This window comes from Taeniopygia guttata, chromosome 30 (genome assembly GCF_048771995.1).
Source record: "Taeniopygia guttata chromosome 30, bTaeGut7.mat, whole genome shotgun sequence".
Taxonomy (NCBI): domain Eukaryota; kingdom Metazoa; phylum Chordata; class Aves; order Passeriformes; family Estrildidae; genus Taeniopygia; species Taeniopygia guttata.
In genome coordinates this window covers 8,792,740-8,814,224 of record NC_133055.1, presented here as the reverse complement: position 1 = coordinate 8,814,224, position 21,485 = coordinate 8,792,740, and the positions used below count along the sequence as shown (strand labels likewise).

The following is a 21,485-nucleotide window of genomic DNA, read 5'->3' as shown; positions in this document are numbered from 1 at the left end:
TCCTCTGGGAATCCAGTAGGCAAGGTGGTCGTGGTGTTGCAAGGGTGAGATTATATCCAGGTAGGAATGCTTGGCTCCTCCCCCTGGGCGGAGCATCCCACAATGGGATGATGTAATTTTATCAGCCCTGCAGTGACACTCAATGGCCCATTAACAGAAGATGGCCCCTGGAGGGTGTTATCAGGGCTGAGCCATGGAAGAGATAAAGAACACTGCCCCACCTGTTGATAACAGTTTATGGAGATGGTGACTGAAAACACTTTTGGTTACATCTGACACTGTAACCTGAAACAGTGAGGCAATCCCTGCTCGGGGTGGGGGGTGAACACCACCCCCCTTACCCAAACTGACTCAGGTGTAAAACCCCCACCCTGGGAAGGAGACGCACACAGGGGACAATGTCACACTTGCCTCACCCCAGGGGAGATCTCTGTCCCTGTCACTCCCTTGCTCTCCCCCCTTTTCTCTTTCTTTCCATCTCTCTCTCTACCTCACATTTACTGTTCAATAAAATCCACTTTGGATTTGGTTTCCTTTGCACCTTCATTGAGGCAGAGACATCTCTCTAAAAATTTTATTAACCAGATTGCGACATTATTTCGGCACAGTGAGTTCATGGCACTGCTGTCTGACCCCAAGTGCCTTTGACAACAGCATGGGTCCCTCCTTTGCGAAGGTTCTGCCTCTTTCTGGAGGAACTCTTGGAAACTTGGATGCAGCTTCCTCTGAGCAACTTTTGGGAGAACTTATGAGGAAAATGGCTGTTGTGGGTGGCCAGGGTAAAGAAAGTATTTTCTTGTCCTTCCTTGAAAAATATTTTAAAATAACTGGAGAAAAGGGAACAAATGATACTAGCAAGACTGACAAGGATCATTCACCCCAATGTGAGGAATTCAAGACCAGTAAATTCCTACAAGAAGCCCAGTTCAAGTAGTTAAATTCCCAAGTAACTCTCAAATTCACAGCTCTGGGGACTTTTCCAAATATGAGAATCATTTTCTTTGTCCCTGTCACCTTTGTGACAGCTACACAGAGCTTTCCCTTCCCTTTATTAATCTGTACTGGGCCAAATTTCCACTTTCCTTTTATCAGAACCTGCCAGCAGCTGAGCTGAAGCTGTGCAGGAACTGATGAAACTTGGATTTGCCACAGAATTGCTTCTATTTTCAGTTTATTAATGTTTGGGATTTGATGTGTTTCCATCACAAGTGACTTGTGGGAAGAGCAAATCTTCCTCAAGGCATTTTATGGAGGGTTCAGTTTGATTTCAGCCAAGTTTGTTTTGTCCAGTGCTCAGGGGATGCTCAAGGGGTCTCTGGTTTTCGTTTGGCCCTAATTTTCTTCTGATTTGTCTGTATCACTTAAAAACACCTGAAAAACGACTAAAAAGAGTATTGACCAGAGATGTCAAAAGTCCCTCCATCTAAGAGTTATTTGAGGTGTAATTTACGGTTTGGAAACATATTCTGGAGGATTTGTGGGTTCTTGGGGGATATCTGGTAGTATTCTCCATATCTTTGCACTCCAAATGCCAAGGTGGATTGCTCTGTCACCTCAAAATTACTCAATCCCACCTCAAAATGGCTGGTTCCCACCTCAGTCCCATGCCAAAATTACTCAATTCCACAGCCTCTAGGGTGAGATGGGGTTGGAAGGAGATCGGGAGAAGTGAGATCTAAATTTGAGGTTGTGGGATTAAGATTGTGTGGGTCTGGGTGGTTGTGATTTATTTTGATAGTAAATAAAACTTCCAGAATTATTGATTTCTGTTCCATTCATTTTCTGTCAATTTTGGTTTGCTTTTCAGAGTGCTGCCTTCTCAGCTGATTTTGTTTGTGACCTCCTGTCCCAGACTGAAAAGCAAGATGTGTTCTATTTGCCATCTGTTTGGCAGTTGTCCTGTGTTAAGTGGGCAGTTTTTCCTTATCTCTTCCACAATCAATCCTCCCTCAGGGCAGACATCTGCTGATAATGGGCTATTGAATATCACTGCATGACTGATAAGAACTATAACATCCCATTGTGAGATGCTCCACCCAGAGGGAGGAGCCAAGCATTCCTACCTGCATCTAGTCTTGAGATTCTGGCCCACCAACACAGCTTTTTCTGGGCTGGATTTCTCAGAGGAACAGCTGCCTCTTCCTCTTCAGAAGAAGACACCCTTTTCTACAGGATCACTTCTCCAACAGAACCACACCTGACACTCCAGGAGGACTGCAGCCACCATTCCAATTGGACTGCGGCCAACACCCTGTCCAACAGACTGTCCGGTCGTATTCTGGCTCTCTCAGTGTTGTTTTTGTTCACTGCATTGTTCATATTTTTATTTTCTTCCCTAATAAAAAACAGTTATTCCTGCTCCCATATTTTTACTAGAGAGCCCCCCTCAATTTCAAATTTATAACAATTCAGAAAGAAAGAGTCTACATTTTTCCATTTCAGGAGAGGATCCTGCCTTCCTTAGCAGACACCTGTCATTCCAAACCAAAACACCTCCTTTCTCTCCTGCCTTCCTTTGCCTGCTCTGTTTCTCTCCCAGTGTCTCCCTTGACCCAGGGTAGCTCCCACCAAAGGCCCTGCCCTGATTTAATTCCCAATCCATGAGATACGACAACCACGGGTGAAGTTATGAAGGCTGGCAGTGAAATGTCCCTGTAGGATCCTGCTGCACTTGGCTTTTGGCTCTTCCATAAGAGCTTTGCCTTCAAGGGCAGGAACATCTTTTCCTGGCTGGGAACTGGAATTCCAGCCCCTGGGAGTGTGTGCCATGGATCCCAGAGGGGCATTCCCGAGGCTCCCAGGGTGCTGCTCCTGCCGTGCCTCCCAAGGAGCTGTGCAGGGCAGGGGACAAGGTGCAGCAGCTGTGTTGGTGCTGCAGTGCCACAACAGCCCCTGGTTCCAGGAGTTTCCGCACTGCCAACAGCCGTTCCTGGGTTCCATGATGCCCTGCTGTGTCCCCATGGATATTTGGTGTCATGAAGTTCTTCAGTGTCACTATGGCCACCTCGCTCCATGAGCTTCTGCAGTGTCCAAATGGCCTCCTTGGATGGGCAGTGTCACCATGGACCATTGGCTTCATGCAGCCCCGCTGGGTCACCATGGACCCCTTGGTTCCATGAGGTTCTGGGGGTGTCTCCATGGTCTCCTTGGATCCACAGTGTCACAATGGACCACTGGATCCACGTGGCCCTGCTGTGTCACCATGGCCCCTTGGTTCCATGGGACCCCTGGGTCACAATTGTCTCCTTGCTTCCACGTCACCCCCTCAGTGCCAAAATGACCCCTTCATTCCATGGGGAACACAAAAGATTTATAGAAACATTGAGCAAATCCTGCTTAACACACCTGGGAACACCTGTTTGCATTCCAGAGGGAGGTTAAAGGTGAGGATGGCACCAGCAGCTTCCATCTGAAACAGAGATCCAGGGAAAGGAGTGGGACAGAGAATTCAACTGGGAGACTCAGAGAATTCTGCTTCCAGAGATCATTTCTGGTCACACTGTTCCTTGTAGAAAGGTGACACCATTCCAGGCAGCCTGTACTGAGCAGGTGGCTCCTGAGTGGGGTTTGTTGTTTAGGAAACCTGCTCAGGCTTTTCCATTCTCTCCTTCCCAAGAGGAAAACTTCTCCTGGGCCTGTGTGCAGGCAGAGCCCTGAGGTGAGCAGGTGGGACGCGGTGCAATGGGCTGGGACATGGAGCTGCAGAGCTCAGGGACAAGGTTCTGCTGCAGGGCACAGGGATGTCAGTGCCAGGTGGGTGATGTCAGACATGGTGAGGCTGGGGGTGAGGAGCAGCTTGTCCGAACAGGCTCAGCCCTCAGGGGACTCATTCTTCTACATGCCCAGACCTCCTAAGGAGACCTTCAGCATCAAGATCACCTGGGGAATGCTTCTATCAGCTCTTCTCTGAACTGGAAAATAAAAAAATACACATTTGATTGAAGGAAAAAGAGGTCATGAGGTGCACTTGGAAATCTTCCTCCTTAATAGAACTCCAAACTGACTCCAATCAGCTGCACAAGCCCTGGAGGGCTGAAAACAATTTAATGAAGTCAAAGAACCCATGAGGGCTTTCTGTATTTTGATGATCCCCACTATGGATTTGGGACTGAGTCCAGAACCCTCAGGCACTGAGAGAAGGCTGAAGAAGCTGCTCAAGGAGTCAGGAGCAAAACTCCAAGTCCCTTGGGCCCCACTGAGGGCAGGGACTGCCAAAGGCTCCCCAGGGACTGGTGAGAGCAGATCCTTGAGGCCAGGATTGCAGGGAGCCCAAGGCTCAGAGCAGGGAACTGCAATGCTGAGCAAGGCCTGGGCTGGCTGGGGGAAGCAGAAAGGACAAGCCCTGAGCCCAGCCTGGCACAGCAGGGCCTGTCCCTCACGGGTGGCTTGGGGCTGTTTGTGGGGCAGGGGGATGTGAGGGGCAGCAAGGACAAATGTCACAAACCTGTGTGACCCTGCAGATCCTCATGGAACCAAGGGGCTGGTGTGACACTGTGGGAAGTTGTGGAACCAAGGGGACCATTGTTGGCACTGTTGGGCCCATGGAACCATGGGGTCAGTGTGACACTCTGGGGCCTCAAGAAAACAAGAGGCCATTGTGAGCCTGCAGGGCTGTAACACCCCAGAGCACTGAAATGCTGGAGGTCACCAATGGTGACACACCAGGAGAAACACCAGCCAGATATTCTCAGCATGGCCAGATGCAGAGAATGTTCTTGGTAGGAAGGGACCCACAAGGATCATTAAGTCCAGTTCTTTAGTGAATGGTCCACACAGGGACTGATCCCACAGCCTCGGTGATACCAGCAGCATGCTCAAAAAACAGAGCTAAGAAGTGAAAATGACACAAAATATAACAGGCAAAATATAGACAATCAAGGAACTTTGGCAAAAGGTTTAATATAACATCCACTTCAACATAAAACTCTTATCATAGCATTGACTTCATTAACTTAGCCCATTTAACCTAAAAACCTTTAACCCTTAAGATGCTAAGTTACCCAAAATAGTTCCAGGTAAGTAGGATTAGAAAGAGGAGAAATAGAGAATATCAGAAAGACAGAAGATCTATAGAAAGACGCAGAGAAGCACAAACTGCTCAGGTCCCAGCGTCACCACAGAGGAACCCCAGGAGAAGGCAGGATCCAGACCATGGGCTGGCCTCATGCTCCGGCTTTTAACCCCCTGGGCCTCCATGGGCCCTCCCCTGGGGTGGGACTGCCAGGTGATTGCCCAATCAGAGTCGGGGTAGGAAACAGCTGCTCTGTGATTGATTGACAGCTCAGCCAATCAGCACCACCCGTGCTGTGTGATTGACAGCTCTGCCAGGCCAGGGCCGGGGGCGGGGCTCTGTCCCACCACAAACCAAGGCCTGACCCAGCCCTGGCCCCACACGGGCATTCCGAGCATCCCAGGGTGTCTTGGGACATCGATCTCATCCAGCCTCTGACAGCGACCACGGTGACACTGGGAAACCTCATGGAACCAAGGGGCCATGGTGACACCACGGGGCTTCATGGACCCAGAGACCATTATGACACTGTGGGGTCTGATGGAACCATGGAGACCATTGGGACCCTTCAGGGCCTGGTGTCACCAAGGGGGCATTGTGACACCTCAGGGCCTCCTGGAAGCCAGGGACCATTGGGACACTGTGGGGCCCCATGGAAGCGAGGGAACATGGAACAGGTCTGGCTGGCTTGGCCTGCCAGGGGACACCTGACAGGTCTGGCTGATCTTGGGATGTCAAGGGCTGCCTCTCATCAGCTCCTGCAGCACTGGGGCTGCGTGCTTTCCTTCCTATGGAAAAGAACTGTCCATCTTTTCAGATGCTCATTGCCAATACTGGTATTCTCCCTAAAAAATTCCTATATGCAAGGGTATCTCTCAGAACAAAATCTGGCAGCTCTGGCTGGCCTCTGGTGGTCACCTCTTATCCTCCCAGGAAACACTGGCACACTGTTCCTTCATTCCTCTGGAAAAGAACCGGCCTTCATGTCCAGGGACCATGGCCAAAATTAGAATTTGGCCTCCCAAATTCTGTATATCCAAGGATTGCTTTGGCAAGTTTGTTTTGTCCAGTATTCAGGGGATGCTTGAGGGGTCTCTGTGCCTCTCACTCTGGGGGATGCCTGGGAGGAGCCTAGGGGGTTGTCCCTGTCCCAGTCACCCCAGGCCATTCCCCAGGGTGTCTCCATTGTTCTCACCCCAGGGAATGTCTGGGGGGTCTCCCTCCCTCTCACCCCTGTGCCAGGAGGTGCTCAAGGGAGTCTCGGTCCCTCTCAGCCCAGGGGATGCTCAGGGGTCTCTGTCCTCTCGCCCTGGGGGATGCTCGGGGGGTCTCCATCCCTCTGGCCTCAGGGAATGCTTGTGCAGGGCTGGGGACCAGGGGCTCTGTGTCCCTCTCACCGCTGAGGGTGCTCGGGGCTGGGGGAGCTCTCTGACCTTCTCATCCCTGGGGAGGCCGGGGGGGTCTCTGTCCCTCTCAGCCCTGGTGTAACCCACCCAAACATCACCGGGGTCAGAGGGACAGAGACACCCCCAAACCCCCAGAAGGGCTGAACCTGGGATTTGGTTTGGGGCTGAGGATTTAGGAAGGGGCTGGAACTGGGGCTGGGGTACAAGTTAGGGCTGAGATTTGGATTGAAGCTGTGACTGGGCTTAAGGCAAAATGTGGGATTGTCTTTAGGGCTGGGGCTGGGATTGGGTCTGGGGCTAGACAAGTCTGGCACTGGGATGAGATTAAATACGAAACTGTGAGTGTGTCTAAATGTGGAGTGAGATTGACACCAGGATCAGGGTCAGGTTTGGGACTGAGTACAAGCAGAGCAGGACAGTAGGGATGTCACTGCAGGATGTCCCTGGCATTGTCTCAACCCTCCTCAGGCACCTCCAAACACAGGGGCAGCTCGGTGCTCCAAGATCCAGGTGGTCCCACGCTGCCCCTGAATACCCTGAGGGCTGCCCTGAATGTGACCCCTGGGGCTCTGGGATCAGCCCTCACATCCCTGTGGGAGCAGCTGCAGACATGATGAGAGATTTCCCCCCACCCCCTCATTCCTGAGGAAGGGTGAAGCCAGCTGTCCTTTCCTTCTGGTGCCTTCTACTCTCCTCAGCTGAGGATGTCAAACTCCCCAGGAGCAGGAAAATCCCCATTCCCTGTTTCCTTGTGGCTGCAGCCTGGAACGTCCACTCAGAATGAAGAACATTCTGACATCCCGGCTGAATGACACCAGGAGGAGGTTGGTGAGAAAGGGAGGCAATTGTGTTTTGATGGGAAATACAAGTTACAAAATTATTTCTTTCCATCCCATTCCTTTTCAGTCAGTTGCAGTTCTCTTTTCAGAGTGCCACCGTCTCAGCTGATTGTGTTTTTGTCCTCCTTTCTCTCAGACCTCTCTTTACATGCTCTGTTTCTCTCTCAGTATCTCCCTTGATCCAGGGCAGCTCCCACCAAAGGCCCTGCCTTGATTTAATTCCCAATCCATGAGCTAAAACAACCACAGGTGAAGTTATGAAGGCTGGCAGTGAAATGTCACTGTAAGATCTTTCTCCATTTGGCTTCTGGCTGCTTGTTAAGAGCTTTTCCATCAAGGGCAGGGACATCTTTTCCTGGCTGGGAACTGGAATTCCAGCCCCTGGGAGTGTGTGCCATGGATCCCAGAGGGGCATTCCCGAGGCTCCCAGGGTGCTGCTCCTGCCGTGCCTCCCAAGGAGCTGTGCAGGGCAGGGAACAAGGTGCAGCAGCTCCGTGGGCTCCTGCAGCACGCAGCAAAGGTGGCTTTGCTGGACATTTCCCAGCACATTCCCAGCTGGAAGCAGAGGGAAGAAGGAAAGGGAAGCAAGTCCTGACAGAATCTGGGAACTGTTGGTGTAGGAAGGGACCCTGCCCGCAGATCCCAATCCCGTGAGGGAGTGTCATGATCCTCTTGGAGGAGCGGGGTGTCATGATGGCTTGTTTACTGATTCCAAAAGTGCAAAAAGGAAAACAGCAGGGGACCATCAGTTTAATCACAAGAAATGCACCTTTATTATAGAGTGCCAACAGCAAATGCAATAGAGGGGACAGAAAGGAAATAAAGGATAGAAAGAAAAAGACTGGAAAAGGGACTATAGCTGCCAATGTAGTTTAAATCCTCACTGGTCCAGACAATGGAGATCTGTCTTGTTGCATCGGGGAGAATCTCAAAATCTTGGTTATCTCAGGGGTCTTCTATAGTCTTGTGTCAAAGCGGGGGAACAGTCAAAAGACAATGAAAGTCTATTGAAATTGTTGAGGGGGAACAGGTAGAATTAAGAATAAGTCCATTGAAGCCACCAAGGAGGAACAGGTCATGTTATCAGCTGTGAGCAAGAGCCATTGTTTTCATGGTCCATTAACTACATCTCAGCAAACATCTGGCACTGATCAGGCCAGCCCTCCTCCCTGTGGTGGGGGTCTCAGTGTCAGTCCTTGGGAGGGGCTTCAATCTCCGTCCGTCACAGTGGTCATGAGGCAGATGAAGGGTCTCTGTGGGAGATCACCAGAGTTACCCCAAAGTTCATCAGGTGGGAAAATCCCTGGGTTGAGCAGGTATCATGAAGCAGGTGTAAACACGTAGAACAAGCCACTCCTTGCCAGGTCCTTGCCAGGCCCTGCTCGAAGCAGTGGTCTGTGGTGGTACAGCAAATGCACCTGCAAAAATAATCATCCACCTCTCCAAGCTGGAACTCCAATCAGAGTCTCCAGGATCTCAGTCTCTGCCATTGCGGCAAACGTGAGGCAAGAATGAGGGGAACTTGGGACCGTCTCTTACACAGGTGTGGATGTCCTTTGAAGGGGAACGATCCCCACATGCGTCCAGCACTGCAATAAACACACCGCCTCTACAACTCCTTACAGGATTTGTGGGGATCAGTGTTCCATCCGCGTTTCTGCAGCAGAGCTAGCAGACTAAACAGCATATTTTGCCTATGCTAGCAAGCTACTAACACTTCAAATCAGCAAATTTCACCTAAATCCAAATGGATTTCTACCCTGTTAAATTTACACTGGAAAATACCCTGTTTCAACCCCTGAGCACCCCCTGGGCTGAGAGGGAGAGAGACTCCCTGGAGCACTCCCCTGGCACAGGGGTGAGAACGACGGAGACCCCCTGGGGAATGGCTTGGGGTGACCGGGAGAGAGACACCTCCTCAGGAATGGCCTGGGGTGACCGGGAAAGGGACAACCCATCCAAGCCCCTCTCAAGCATCCCCCAGGGCGAGAGGCACAGAGACCCCTCGAGCATCCCCTGGGGACCAGATGAAACAAACTTGCCAGAAATCAAACTTAACCCTACAAAAAATGCCTTGAGGAATATTTGCTCTTCCCACAAGCCACTTGTGACAAAAACACAAATACCAAACATTAATAAACTGACAATAGAAGTAATTCTGTGGCAATTTCAAATTTCCCTAGTTCCAGCAGAACTCCAGCTCAGCTGCTGGAAGGTTCCAATAAAAGAAAAGTGGACATTTAGCCCAATACAGATTATTAAAAGGAAGGGAAAGCTCTGTGGAGCTGTCACAAATGTAACAGGTAGCAAGATAAAATTATTCTCACATTTTGCAAGGCCCTCAAAAGATGTGAATTCTGGAGGTATTCAGCAATTTAGCTACTTGAGCTTGGCTTCTTGTAGGACTTTTAGCAGCCTTGTGTTCCTCACCTTGGGGTGAATGAACCTTGCCAGTCTCGCTGGTATCATTTGCTTCCTTTCCTCCAGTGATTTTAAACAAACTTTTCAGGGAAGGAAAACAAAATATTTTCTTTACACTGGCTACCCACAACAGCCATTTTCCTCATAAGTTGTTCCAAAAGTCACTCAGAGGAAGCTGCATCCAAGTTTCCAAGAGTTCCTCCAGGAAGAGGCAGAACCTCCTCAGAGGAGGGAACCAGGCTGTTGTCAAAGGCAGTTGGGGTCAGACAGCAGTGCCATGAACTCACTGTGCCAAAATAGTGTCTCAATCTGGTTAATAAAATTGTTAGAGAGATGCCTCTGCCCCAATGAAGGTGCTAAAGAGACAAAATCCAAAGTGGATTTTATTGAACAGTAAAAGTGAGGTAGAGAGAGAGCTGGAAAGAAAGAGAAAAGGGGGGAGAGCAAAGGGAGTGACAGGACAGAGATCACCCTGGGACAGGGCAAGTGTGACATTGTCCCCTGTGTGCGTGTCCTTCCCAATGTCCTTTACAATGTCATATGTAACCAAAAGTGTTTTCAGTCACCATCTCCATAAACTGTTATCAACAGGTGGGGCAGTGTTCTTTATCTCTTCCATGGCTCAGCCCTGATAACGCCCTCCAGGGGCCATCTTCTGTTAATGGGCCATTGAGTGTCACTGCAGGGCTGATAAAATTACATCATCCCATTGTGGGATGCTCCGCCCAGGGGGAGGAACCAAGCATTCCTGCCTGGATATAATCTCACCCTTGCAACACCATGACCACCTTGCCTACTGGATTCCCAGAGGACAAGAGCTCCATAACCACCACTGGACCTTCAGAGGAAGACCAGACCCTTCTACAGGATCACCGCTTTGACGGAATCACGTTCATCACTCCAGCCGGACTGCAGCCACCATTTCATCAGACTGCTACCACCACCCTGAGCAACGGGGTGTCAGGTTATATCCTGACTCTGTCCGATTAAGCCAGTGTTTCTGTATCATTGCCTTGATCTTAATTTTCTTACTCAGTTGTCATTCTGGATTAGACTCTCCCCCTGGTTTGCCTTCAAACCGGTACAAAACTCACTGTGCTCATCCCTTGTTTTCCTCCCAAAACAGAATTTCCCATACCAAAACCTTCCCGAAATGGAGGAGGAGGCTGTGAGGAAGAGGAAGGTGCCCTTGGACATCCAGGCAGGTGAGGAGGAAGTCAGTGCCCCTTTCCCCCTCTCTCCTGTTCCATCTCCCGGCCCAGCCTGGCCCCCGGCTGCAGGACAGCCCCGCTGCCAATGCTCTGCTGACGGGGATGCACTGGGGGGATCTCCTTGCCCTTCCTTGTGGCACAGAGGCAAATCCCATCCTCTCCTTGTCCTTCCTACCCCAGAGCAGGAGCTGATGATGGAGACCAAGAAGGACAAATCCCTGCAGCAGAACCTCATGGAAGAGGCTGATTTGAGCAACTCCACAGAGCAAGAATCCAACGGGGAGGAAAAGCCCCGGAGATCCCACACAAGGAGGGTCTGCAAACCCAGCCCAGGGTGCTCTGAGGAGGAAAGGCTCACTCTGGGTCAGGAAGGTGGGCAGAGCTTCAGCCAGAGCTCAGAGCTGGTGGTCCCTGAGAAGCTTCACGATGGGGAGAAGCCCTACAAGTGCTTGGAGTGTGGGAAGAGCTTCAGGCAGAGCAGCACCCTGATCCGCCACCAGATGATCCACACCGGAGAATGGCCCTACAAGTGTGGGGCGTGTGGGAAGGGCTTCGGCTGGAGCTCAGAACTCATCATCCACCATCGCATCCACACTGGAGAGAGGCCCTATGAATGTCCTGAGTGTCAGAAGAGGTTTCAGACCACCTCCCATCTCCTTGTGCACCAGCGGATTCACACGGATGAGAGGCCCTTCCGCTGCCCTGACTGCGGGAAGGGCTTCAAGCACAACTCCACCCTCGTCAGGCACCGGCGCATCCACACTGGGGAGAGGCCCTACGAGTGTCCCCAGTGTGGGAAGAGCTTCACCCAGAGCTCTCACTTGACCAGACACCAACGGAGGCACCGGTAAGGGAAACCCTGGGATACCCGGAGTGTGGGAAAAGCTTCGTGCTCTGCTCCAGCTCCATCCCCCACTGGAGAACCCACATTGGGCACAGGTCTGGTGACCCTCATTCCCTGTGATCCATGTTGGGAACACACCTGGCTGCTTCTCCTTTTGCTTTGGCCCTAATTTTCCTCTGATTCATCTTTATTCTTTAAACACAGCCAAAACAGGGTTAAATTAAAGCAATTGATCAAAAATATCTGAAGTGCCACCATTTCACAGGCGTTTGAGGGGAAATTTAGGATCTGGGTTGATTTCCCCTGTTGCTAAGAGGCAGGAATTTGATCTCACCCTTTTTTGCTGCCAATAATTCCTCCCTTGACCCAAACCCTAACTCCACCCCTGGGATACCCTATACAACCCCCATGGCCCTGCCTTTGCCCTGTCTTTCGGGGGTAAGAAATGGATTCTGGAGCTTTGTTAAACCAAGACCCGTCTCATTTGTTCCTGCCGCCAGCGGTTCCACCCTCCCTGAAAGCCATGAACTCAACTTCTGGAGGATTTGTGGGTTCTGGGGTGATTTGGGGCAGTGTTCTCCATCTCTTTGCATTTCAAAAGCCAAGAGGTATGGATCTGTCACCACAAAACCACTCAATCCTACTGAAAACAATGGAATTTTAACCTATGAAGGCACAATCCCACCTCAATTTGCCTGTTCCCACCTCAAAAAAATTCAATCCCACACAAAGCTCATTCAATTCCACAGCTGCCAGGGTGAGATGGGGTTGGGAGGAGATTGGGAGAAGTGGGATCTCAGTTTGGAGCGGTGGGATGGGGATTGTGTGGGGCTGGGTGGCTGGGATGTATTTGATAGCAAATAAAACGTTCAGAGTTACTGATTTCTGTCCCATTCACTTTCAGTCAATTGTGTTTGCAGAGTGGCTCCTTCTAAGCTGATTAAATTCCTATAAAAATCCCTTTTTAAAAGTCATCTAACCCAAACAATCCAAAAACTAATATCCAAATAAAACCACGCATCTGCAATTAAGTTCTTCAAAAATAATTTAATTTTTTTAGCGTACTTAAGGATGTTAATAAAGTTTAATTATTTGCTTAAAATGTATGAGAAATTATAGTGGTGTGTTTTTTTTGTGTTTAGTAAATTTGTGATAGGAATTGTTTACTAAGGTGTGTTAGATTGTATGTTAGTTTTTTCAGATATTTTTTATCTGAAGTCTATTAGATAATGAGTTAAAACTTTCAAAAGGTATTTCTTGGTATATAATTTATTTATATTTATTGGTAATGTTACATTAATAGTTATTGTTGTTTTGGGTTAAATCATTATTGGAGTATTGTAAGTAAGAGTTGAAATACTTATATTTCAATTATTTTATATTTAATTTTAATTATAATTTATTGATTTATAATTTTATTATAATTTGTTGAGAGGATAGGAAGGAAATTCAAAGTCAGGAACATTTTTTCCTGGCCAGGAACTGGAATTCCAGACCCTGGGAGTGTGTCGTGGTTTAACACAGAAGGAAGAGGGTCAAGCCAGTCAGTGATTGGGGCTGGATATTGGCACTTGGGGTGACCAATTGAGGCTGGACACACCTCTGAGATCACAGAGGGGTTAAAAGCAGAATTCCCAGGAGAACTCGCTCTCTTTGGTTCCAGTCAGGGTGCAGTGCAGCCTCTCCCCTGCCCGGCCCGTGGCTGGCTGGGGCAGGGGAAGCCCCACGGCCTGACTGAGGTAAGGCCGAAGGGTGCAGGGGCTGGAACCGGGCTGGCTCCCTGCAGATGAAGGGTGGAGGAAAATCTGGGATGTCTGCGTTCCCCCCGCCAGGGTCTCTGTGGAGAGAGAGAGAAAGAGACAGCAAGAGCCGGGGGGGGGAGTGGGAGGTGCCCAGCCTAGGAGCTGGAGGTCTGGGCAGAGAGCCTGGCCAGCTGGCCAGGGAATTTGGACTTTTAACCCCTTCTTGGATGATGACAGCTTTGTCAAATATTATTCCTCCTCGATTTGAAAGAGAAGAAATGAGACAGTCCGGGGCCTGAGATGTAAGAAGGAGAAATTTTAGGTCGGAGGAGATGATGGAGTGGTTTTTGGCTAGACTTTCTCTTGTTAGCCATAGACTGAACCAATTTTCTCCTCCAAGAGAGAGACTGTATTTTAGGAGGATGCCTGGTGAGGCAAGAGACCTGTTTCAGCAGCTGAGAAAAAGACAGGAGTGGAGTGAATAGAGAAGAGTTGAGGAGGGTTGTGGTGATGCCCCCTGTCTTCAGAGAAGAAGAAGAGAAGATCTCTGTTCTTAGATCCTCGGCCCCAGGCGAAAATGGGGCGGTACTGCGGTCGCAAAAATGTAAAGCTGAACTGTTGTTTTTGGTTTTGTTTCTTTTATCCCTCTTGGCAAAGCATCCTTGAAAAGAAAAATCCTAAGAGCAGTCTGTCCATGGAGCAGTCTGTCCATGCAGGGTGGTGAGAGCACTGTGACATGGCAAGGAGAGTGTCACACTGGCAGATTCTCTCCAGGCAGTGCCATGTGTGACATGAAAACACAAGAGGTGGCAGCTGTGTTTCCTGGGGGTCTGTGGCACAGGAGAGACTCCTCTCTCCCTCGATGGACAGAGTATTGATCCTCTGAAGGGTGGGAACCTGATTGGGGGTCCAAGTTGTGTCTCACTGTGGTTTGTTGGAATTGGGGGGAGCGAGAAGAAGTGTTTTGGAAGGTTTTAATTTTGGAATTTTTTTTTCTTGCTTTTTCGTTTTATAGAAGTAGTGGTTTAATGAAGTTTCTCCTTTGTTATTGAGCTTGGAACTACTCTGCTCTGTTCCTGATTGCATTTCACAGCAATCATTTGTGGGGTTGCATTTTCATGGGGGCACTGGCATTGTGCCAGTGTCAAACCATGACACAGGGGCCACCTGACAGGTCCGGCTGATCTTGGAACATTGAGGGCTGCCTCTCATCAGTCCCTGGAGAACTGGGGCTCTGTGCTTTCCTTCCTATGGAAAAGAACCATCCATTTTTCCAGGTGTCCACAGCCAAAATTTATACTCCCCCTGAAAAATTCCCTATATGCAAGGGTTCTCCCAGACAAAAGCTGCCAGGACAGAGAGCTCTGGCTGGCCTTGGCCTCTGGTGGTCACCTCTCATCTCAAGGAAGTCTTGAGGAAAATATTTGAACAGGTTTGGCTGCTGAACATCAATGAGTCTCTCGTCCTCTGAAAAATTCAGATGCTCTTCTGATAAAATGTGGGGTTTTTTTAATCATTGTGCATTATGTGTGAAATATAATTTTCAGAAAAAAAATATTACTCTTATCACTCTCCCAGTGTTATCTGGCACAAAACACCTTGTCTACATATGGATCCAGGTCACCTGTATAAACAAACGCAATAAAGAAACCAGCAGGAATTATTTGTCTCTGTTCCCATCTGTCACATCTCCTCTGGAGCTGGAGGTGCAGCCCCAGCACTTGGGAGGGCTCAGGGGGTCACAAGCTCAGCTCCCACACAGAGAAATTGCAGACCCTGGGGTGCTTTTCTTGGCCCCTGCCCGCTCCGCCAGGCTGATATGGACACTGATGGTTTCTGTGCCAGGCTCTCCCAGCCCAGCCCAGCTCCCTGCAAGCTCTGCCAGCTGCCCTGAGCTCTGGGCAGCACCAAGGGCCTCTCCCCAGCACAGCCCAGCCGGCTCTGGCCCCACAGCTCTGCTCAGGCCAGGCTGCTCTGGGCACTGCCCCACGGCCTCAGCCCTGCCAAGGGCACAGCAGCAGCTGCAGCTCAGACAGGACTCAGCCCCAGCCATGGGGGAAGGGGCTTGGCCAAGGCCAAAGGAGCTCCCTGGCTGCCCTGCTCCCCTCTGGCTGAGGTGCTGAGAGCTCTGCAGCCCCTCCTGCCATCCCACCTGCCCAGGCCAGCACAAGAGCCCCGGCCTTGGGGCCCTGCAGAGCTGCTCCTGCTCCAGGCCCAGGGCCCATCCCAGAGCTGGGGCAGCCACAAAGCTGTGCCCATTTCTGGTCATTGCTGCTCTGATGGGGATGGATCCTCAACACTTGGAGGTTGCTGATGAATTTTCCTACTCCACAGGCCTCCTCTTACTTGAGCTCTTCAGTTCAGGAATTCAGAGAGAAAAGCTTATAAACAGTTGTTCAAAACACCCAAACAAGACAAGCCCATGGGAATAATTCAAGTCTTCAATTCTTCTGTGGTTAATTAGACAGATTTCAAAAGTTTATTCAAGATGAATCTACTATATTGAAAACAATGCCAAGATAATAGTTTTCTCCTGTTAAATTTTCTTTTCCTGTTGATAGATTGAGATCAGCAATGTCCAGTTGCTATTGATCCCCAGCACCTCCTAATGCAGTCTGAATAGAGATGAAAATCAAAGCTTTTCACAGCTGACAATCAAAAACACTTCCTCCATACCCCCACCCCACCATTTCCCTCATCCAAGCCCTGGCACTCAGAGCAGCTGAGGAATGGAGTCACATCCAGGGGCATCCCCAGAACTGGAGACTTTGGCCCGGCCATTTACATCTCTTTATTGCTGATCTGGACAAGGGGATAGAGGGCAGCCTCTGTCAGTTCCCAGGTGACACCAAGCTGGTGGGAGTGTGGCTGTGCTGGAGGGCAGGAAGCTCTGCAGAGGGCAGCAACAAATCTTCTACACTGGAATTAGGAAGGGCAGACTTTGGCCTTTTTAGGATTCTGATTTGGGGAGTACTGAATCAGGTACTGATATTTTAAACAAAAGCTGCCCTTAAAAAGGAAGGGGTTTAGGAAGGATGAACATATTTCAGGAAAGCTGTCTTAATGGGGAAGGAGCTGCCTATCCCAGTGTGGCAAAAGATGGGCTAGTGATGAAAATTACTGTCCTGGCTGCCCATACAGCTTTCCTGGGAACTCAGAGGAAAAAAGGAGTGGCAACACAGGAAATGTTTTACAATGCCCTTAGGCTATGCAGAAAGACAATTAGAGAGGTGAAAGCTCAAATAGAACTTAACCTGTTGATTTCTGTAAAAAAAAAAAAAAAGTTTTACATAAAATTTTGTAGCAAAGGCAGGGAGAAGGAGAATCTCTATTCTTTATTGGATGCAGTGGAGACTATAACTAAAGATAAAGGGGTCACAAGCTCAGCTCCTACACAGGGAACTAAAGATAAAGTAACTAAAGAGAAGGAAAAGGCTAAACGATTTTACACCTTGTTTGTCTCAATTTTCAACAAGTACACAGGTTGTCCTCAGGACAAGTGTTCTCCTCAGCTGGCAGATGGGGACAGGGAGCAGAAGAGCCCCCTGTGATCCAGGAGGAAGCAGCTGGTGATGAGCTGAAGCACTCAGATTCTCACAGGTGCATGGGATGGAATCTAGCCTAGGGGGATGAGGGAGCGGGTGGATGAGCTCCCCAAGCTGCTCTCCGTCATTTACCATCAGTCCTGGCTCAGTGGGGAGGTCCCAGAGCACTGGAGGTGCCAGTGTGAGCCCATCCCCAAGAAGGGCTGGAAGGAGGAGCTGGGGAGCTCCGGGCCTGTCAGGCTGAGCACGGTGCCTGGCAAGGTTATGGAACAGATCACCTTGAGTGCCACCCCAGGGCACCCACAGGATGGCCGAGGGGTCAGAGCCAGCCAGCGTGGATTTCAGTACCTACACTGATGATCTGGATGAGGGGACTGAGTCCACCATCATCAAATTTGCAGATGACACCAAACTGGGTGTGAGTATGGATCTGCTGGAGGGTAGGAGGGCTCTACATGGAGACCTGGACAGGCTGGATCCAACAAGGTGAGGTTTTACAAGGCCAAGTGACACTGCACTGAACCAGGAGGTCAGTGTTACTCTCTGGGGCTTCGTGAACAACAAAGACCACTATGACATGAGGGCACCTTGTATAACCAAGAGGCCATTGTGACAATGCGAGTACTTGTTGAATGAAGGAAGCAATTTTGGGAATGGAGTGCTCCTTGGGACCAAGAGGCCATTGTGACACCGTGGAACCAAGGAGACCATTGCTGCACTGTGACACCTCCTGGAACCAAGGATCCACTGTGACACTGAAGGGCCCTGGGGGACCAAGGGGCCATTGTGACACTGCAGGGCCCAAGGATCCAAGGGACTTTGTGACACCAAGGGGTCCCATGGAACCAAAGAGACATTGTGAGTCTGGGAGGCCTCATGGAATCATGGAGACCATTGTGACACTCTGGGGCTTCATGGAACCGAGGGGACACCAAGCTGGCTGGGAATGTTGATCTGCTGGAGGGTAGGAGGGCTCTGCACAGGGCCCTGGAAATGCTGGATCCAGGCCCCAAACCCAACAAGGTGAGGTTTGACAAGTCCAAGTGCCGGGTCCTGCACTTTGGCCACAACAACCCCTGCAGCGCTACAGGCTGGGGACAGAGGGGCTGGACAGCAGCCAGGCAGAAAGGGACCTGCAGGGACTGATGGACAGCAGGCTGGACATGAGCCAGCCGTGTGCCCAGGTGGCCAAGAAGGCCAATGGCTCCTGGCCTGGATCAGGAATGCTGTGGCCAGCAGGACCAGAGCTGCTGTGCCAGCACTGATCTGCCCCCAGCACTGCACACAGACATTGCTGCTGCAGCTCCAGAGAAGGCAACAAAAGGGCATCTCTGCAGAAAACTGCGCTGGGAGATCCTTTAGTTCCTTTAAAGCCACCGAGAACGCAGCCCCTCATTGACACAGTCTGTGGGCACAGGGAAGGTGAAGACAAAATGACAAATGGCTAAAAAATTACATTTATTGTGGACAATATGAAAAAAAGTAAAACAAAGGAAAAAAAAATCCCTACAACTAATTCAACAAGAAGTATCAAAGATGACTTTTGTTACAAGTGATTTTCAGAAACTGGCCATCATTTTAATGTTTCTGAAACCATCCAATCAACAGTCTCCACACTGCAGCCTTGAGCTCCTGGTTCCTCAGGCTGTAGATGAGGGGGTTCAGGGCTGGAGGCACCACCGAGTACAGAACTGACAGGGCCAGATCCAGGGATGGGGAGGAGATGGCGGAGGGCTTCATGTGAGCAAGTATGCCAGTGCTGAAAAACAGAGAGACCACAGCCAGGTGAGGGAGGCAGGTGGAAAAGGCTTTGTGCTGTCCCTGCTCAGAGGGGATCCTCAGCACAGCCCTGAAGATCTGCACATAGGAGAAAACAATGAACACAAAACAACCAAGTGCTAAACACACACTAATAAGAAGAAGCCCAAATTTCCTGAGGTAGGATTTGGAGCAGGAGAGCTTGAGGATCTGTGGGATTTCACAGAAGAACTGTCCCAGGGCATTGCCATGGCACAGGGGCAGGGAAAATGTATTGGCCGTGAGCATGAGAGCATTGAGAAAGGCACTGGCCCAGGCAGCTGCTGCCATGTGGGCACAAGCTCTGCTGCCCAGGAGGGTCCCGTAGTGCAGGGGTTTGCAGATGGACACGTAGCGGTCGTAGCACATGATGGTCAGAAGAGAAAACTCTGCAGTGATGAAAAAGGCAAAAAACCAGAGCTGAGCAGCACATCCTGTGTAGGAGATGTTCCTGGTGTCCCAGAGGGAATTGTGCATGGCTTTGGGGACAGTGGTGCAGATGGAGCCCAGGTCGCTGAGGGCCAGGTTGAGCAGGAAGAAGAACATGGGCGTGTGCAGGTGGTGGCCGCAGGCTACGGCGCTGATGATGAGGCCGTTGCCCAGGAGGGCAGCCAGGGAGATCCCAGGAAGAGGCAGAAGTGCAGGAGCTGCAGCTGCCGCGTGTCTGCCAGTGCCAGCAGGAGGAAGGGGCTGATGGAGCTGCTGTTGGACATTTGCTGTGGCTGCACATGGGCACCTGGTCATGGAGAAAGGACAGTGACAAGTCAGGAGAGGCTGCCATGAACCAGACTTGGGCCATTCCCTGCAGACTGTCCTGCTGGAACTCACCCACCCTTGTTCCTGCTCTGGGAAAACCTTCACCCAGGTCCCTGCCTGAGCTCCAGCTGTGCTGGCTGAGTGTGCCAGGAGCAGTCAGGCCTGTGCTTGGGGGCTCTTGAAGAACCATCCCTGCCCCGCTGCCCTGGGTTTTTGGTCCTGTGGCAGAAGGCAAGGTTGAATAGTCAGGATTTTTCAGGGGAATTTCTCCTACTGCAGAAAGGCTTGGTACCATCTTCACTTCCAGGTCTAAAGGATGGCAGGAGCTGGTTTAAAAAATTGTTTTCCTACCCACACACCATTCCTGGCTCTCTGAGGTCAGAAATCCCCAGCATTCCTGCTGCACTCTGAGTTTCCACAGAGAGATGTGAGAGGCAAAGGATTCCCTGTGGCTGAGGGCAGGTGAGGGGCTGGATGGGCTGGTTCCCCCAGCACTGCTCTGCTCAGCCCCCTCTGCTTCCCTGAGCATCTCCCTGGGCCTGGACATCCCCTCCTGAGAGGTGCCTTGTCCCTGCCAGCAGAGCCCATCCCACCCTGTGTGCCCTCGGCCCGGCCCTACAGAAACCTGCCTGTGTGCAGGGCCCTGGCTGGGGCAGGCTCTGTGTGCAGCTGGGCAAGGGCAGCTCAGGAGAGCCCTGCTGGGCCCTGCAGAGGTGATGCTGCTGCTGTCCGGGCTGAGGAGGGGCTGAAGGCCCTTTGGGAGGCTCCCAGCAGAGAGACTGACCACCCAAAGTCACAGTTCTGGGGTCTCTGTAAATGTTCAAACATTCCTTTGATGATCCTGTGTGTCCCTTTAAACTCAGAATGTTCTGTGATTCTGGGATTACAATTCCTCTTCTGCTTCTCTCATCCCCCTGTTGTTTATAATCAGAAGAGAAAAAAAAAACCCTTGCAACAGTGTTAGAACAGGAAAGTAAAACCCAGACCTTTATTGGAAGCTTCTAGATGGCCCCGCAGGAATTGGGCACACCCAGCCCCTGATTTCCACTAGGTAATAAGGTTGATTAATTAGGATATTAACCAGGAATATCCAGTAGGAGAGTCAGTTGCCCCAGTTACACACCCCTGGCTCAACCCATTGGAGTAGGTCCAAGGGCTTCTTTGCCCCAGTTTTATTTATGACTGCTTACATTATTGTGAAAAACCAAAATATGCTTCTTGTAGGCACTCTTCCTGATAATAAGACTATACAATATTTCAGGAATGTATTTAGACAGTCAGCTTATTGTTCTAAAATCTAAGAGATAGGCAGGAAATATACTAGAGTCAGTTAAGGATTACAGTAAAATAAGAACATAATCGTAGTTTAATAGAGTTAATTAATTCATAGAGTTAAGTAAGTATTATAGTTTTATAACTATATAATAGTAATTTATAGAGCTACAGATATCTGAAAAATGTATAAAAGGCAAAATACTTTTCGTCATCACCCCAAATTTCCCATCCTTCTCCAAGCAGGAAATTGAAAACAATCTCAGGGAAGCTCCTGACCTTTACAGCAATCCCAGGCTTACCTTCTTTGGGAAGTGCCCTCCGGAGCTGTGCCCAGGCTGGTCTGGAGCTGGGAGCAGCCCTGCCCCACCCAGCCCCTCTCAGCAGCAGCACCTGCCCTGCTCAGGGTGGCTCCTTCCCCCCACAGCTCCTGGCCAGTGCTGGGAGCAGCTCCAGGGCCGGCTGAGAGCTGTCCCTGGCAGGCAGCAGAGTCCTGGCCCAGCACAGCGCCCTGGGCTGCAGGAACCTGCTCTGCAGGACAGCCCTGGGCAGCCCTGGCTCTCTGATTTCCCTCTGCTCTCATGCAGTTCATCAGGAACATTTCTGTAGTGGTTTTGTTTCACCAATTTGAGATTTCTCAG

General features: G+C 50.3%; 2 protein-coding genes across 2 annotated transcripts in view; one reads left to right on the top strand and one right to left on the bottom strand.

The window, feature by feature from the left end:
* Positions 1-21,485, bottom strand: part of LOC140681003 (uncharacterized) — a 278,479-nt gene that overhangs the window by 49,952 nt on the left and 207,042 nt on the right. The window lies entirely within an intron of this gene.
* Positions 10,831-21,485, top strand: part of LOC121468937 (uncharacterized) — a 100,871-nt gene continuing 90,216 nt past the window's right edge. The window contains exon 1 of the mRNA XM_072919909.1: positions 10,831-10,893. Coding sequence (XP_072776010.1) covers positions 10,831-10,893 — 63 coding nt within the window. The remainder of the gene's footprint in view (positions 10,894-21,485) is intronic.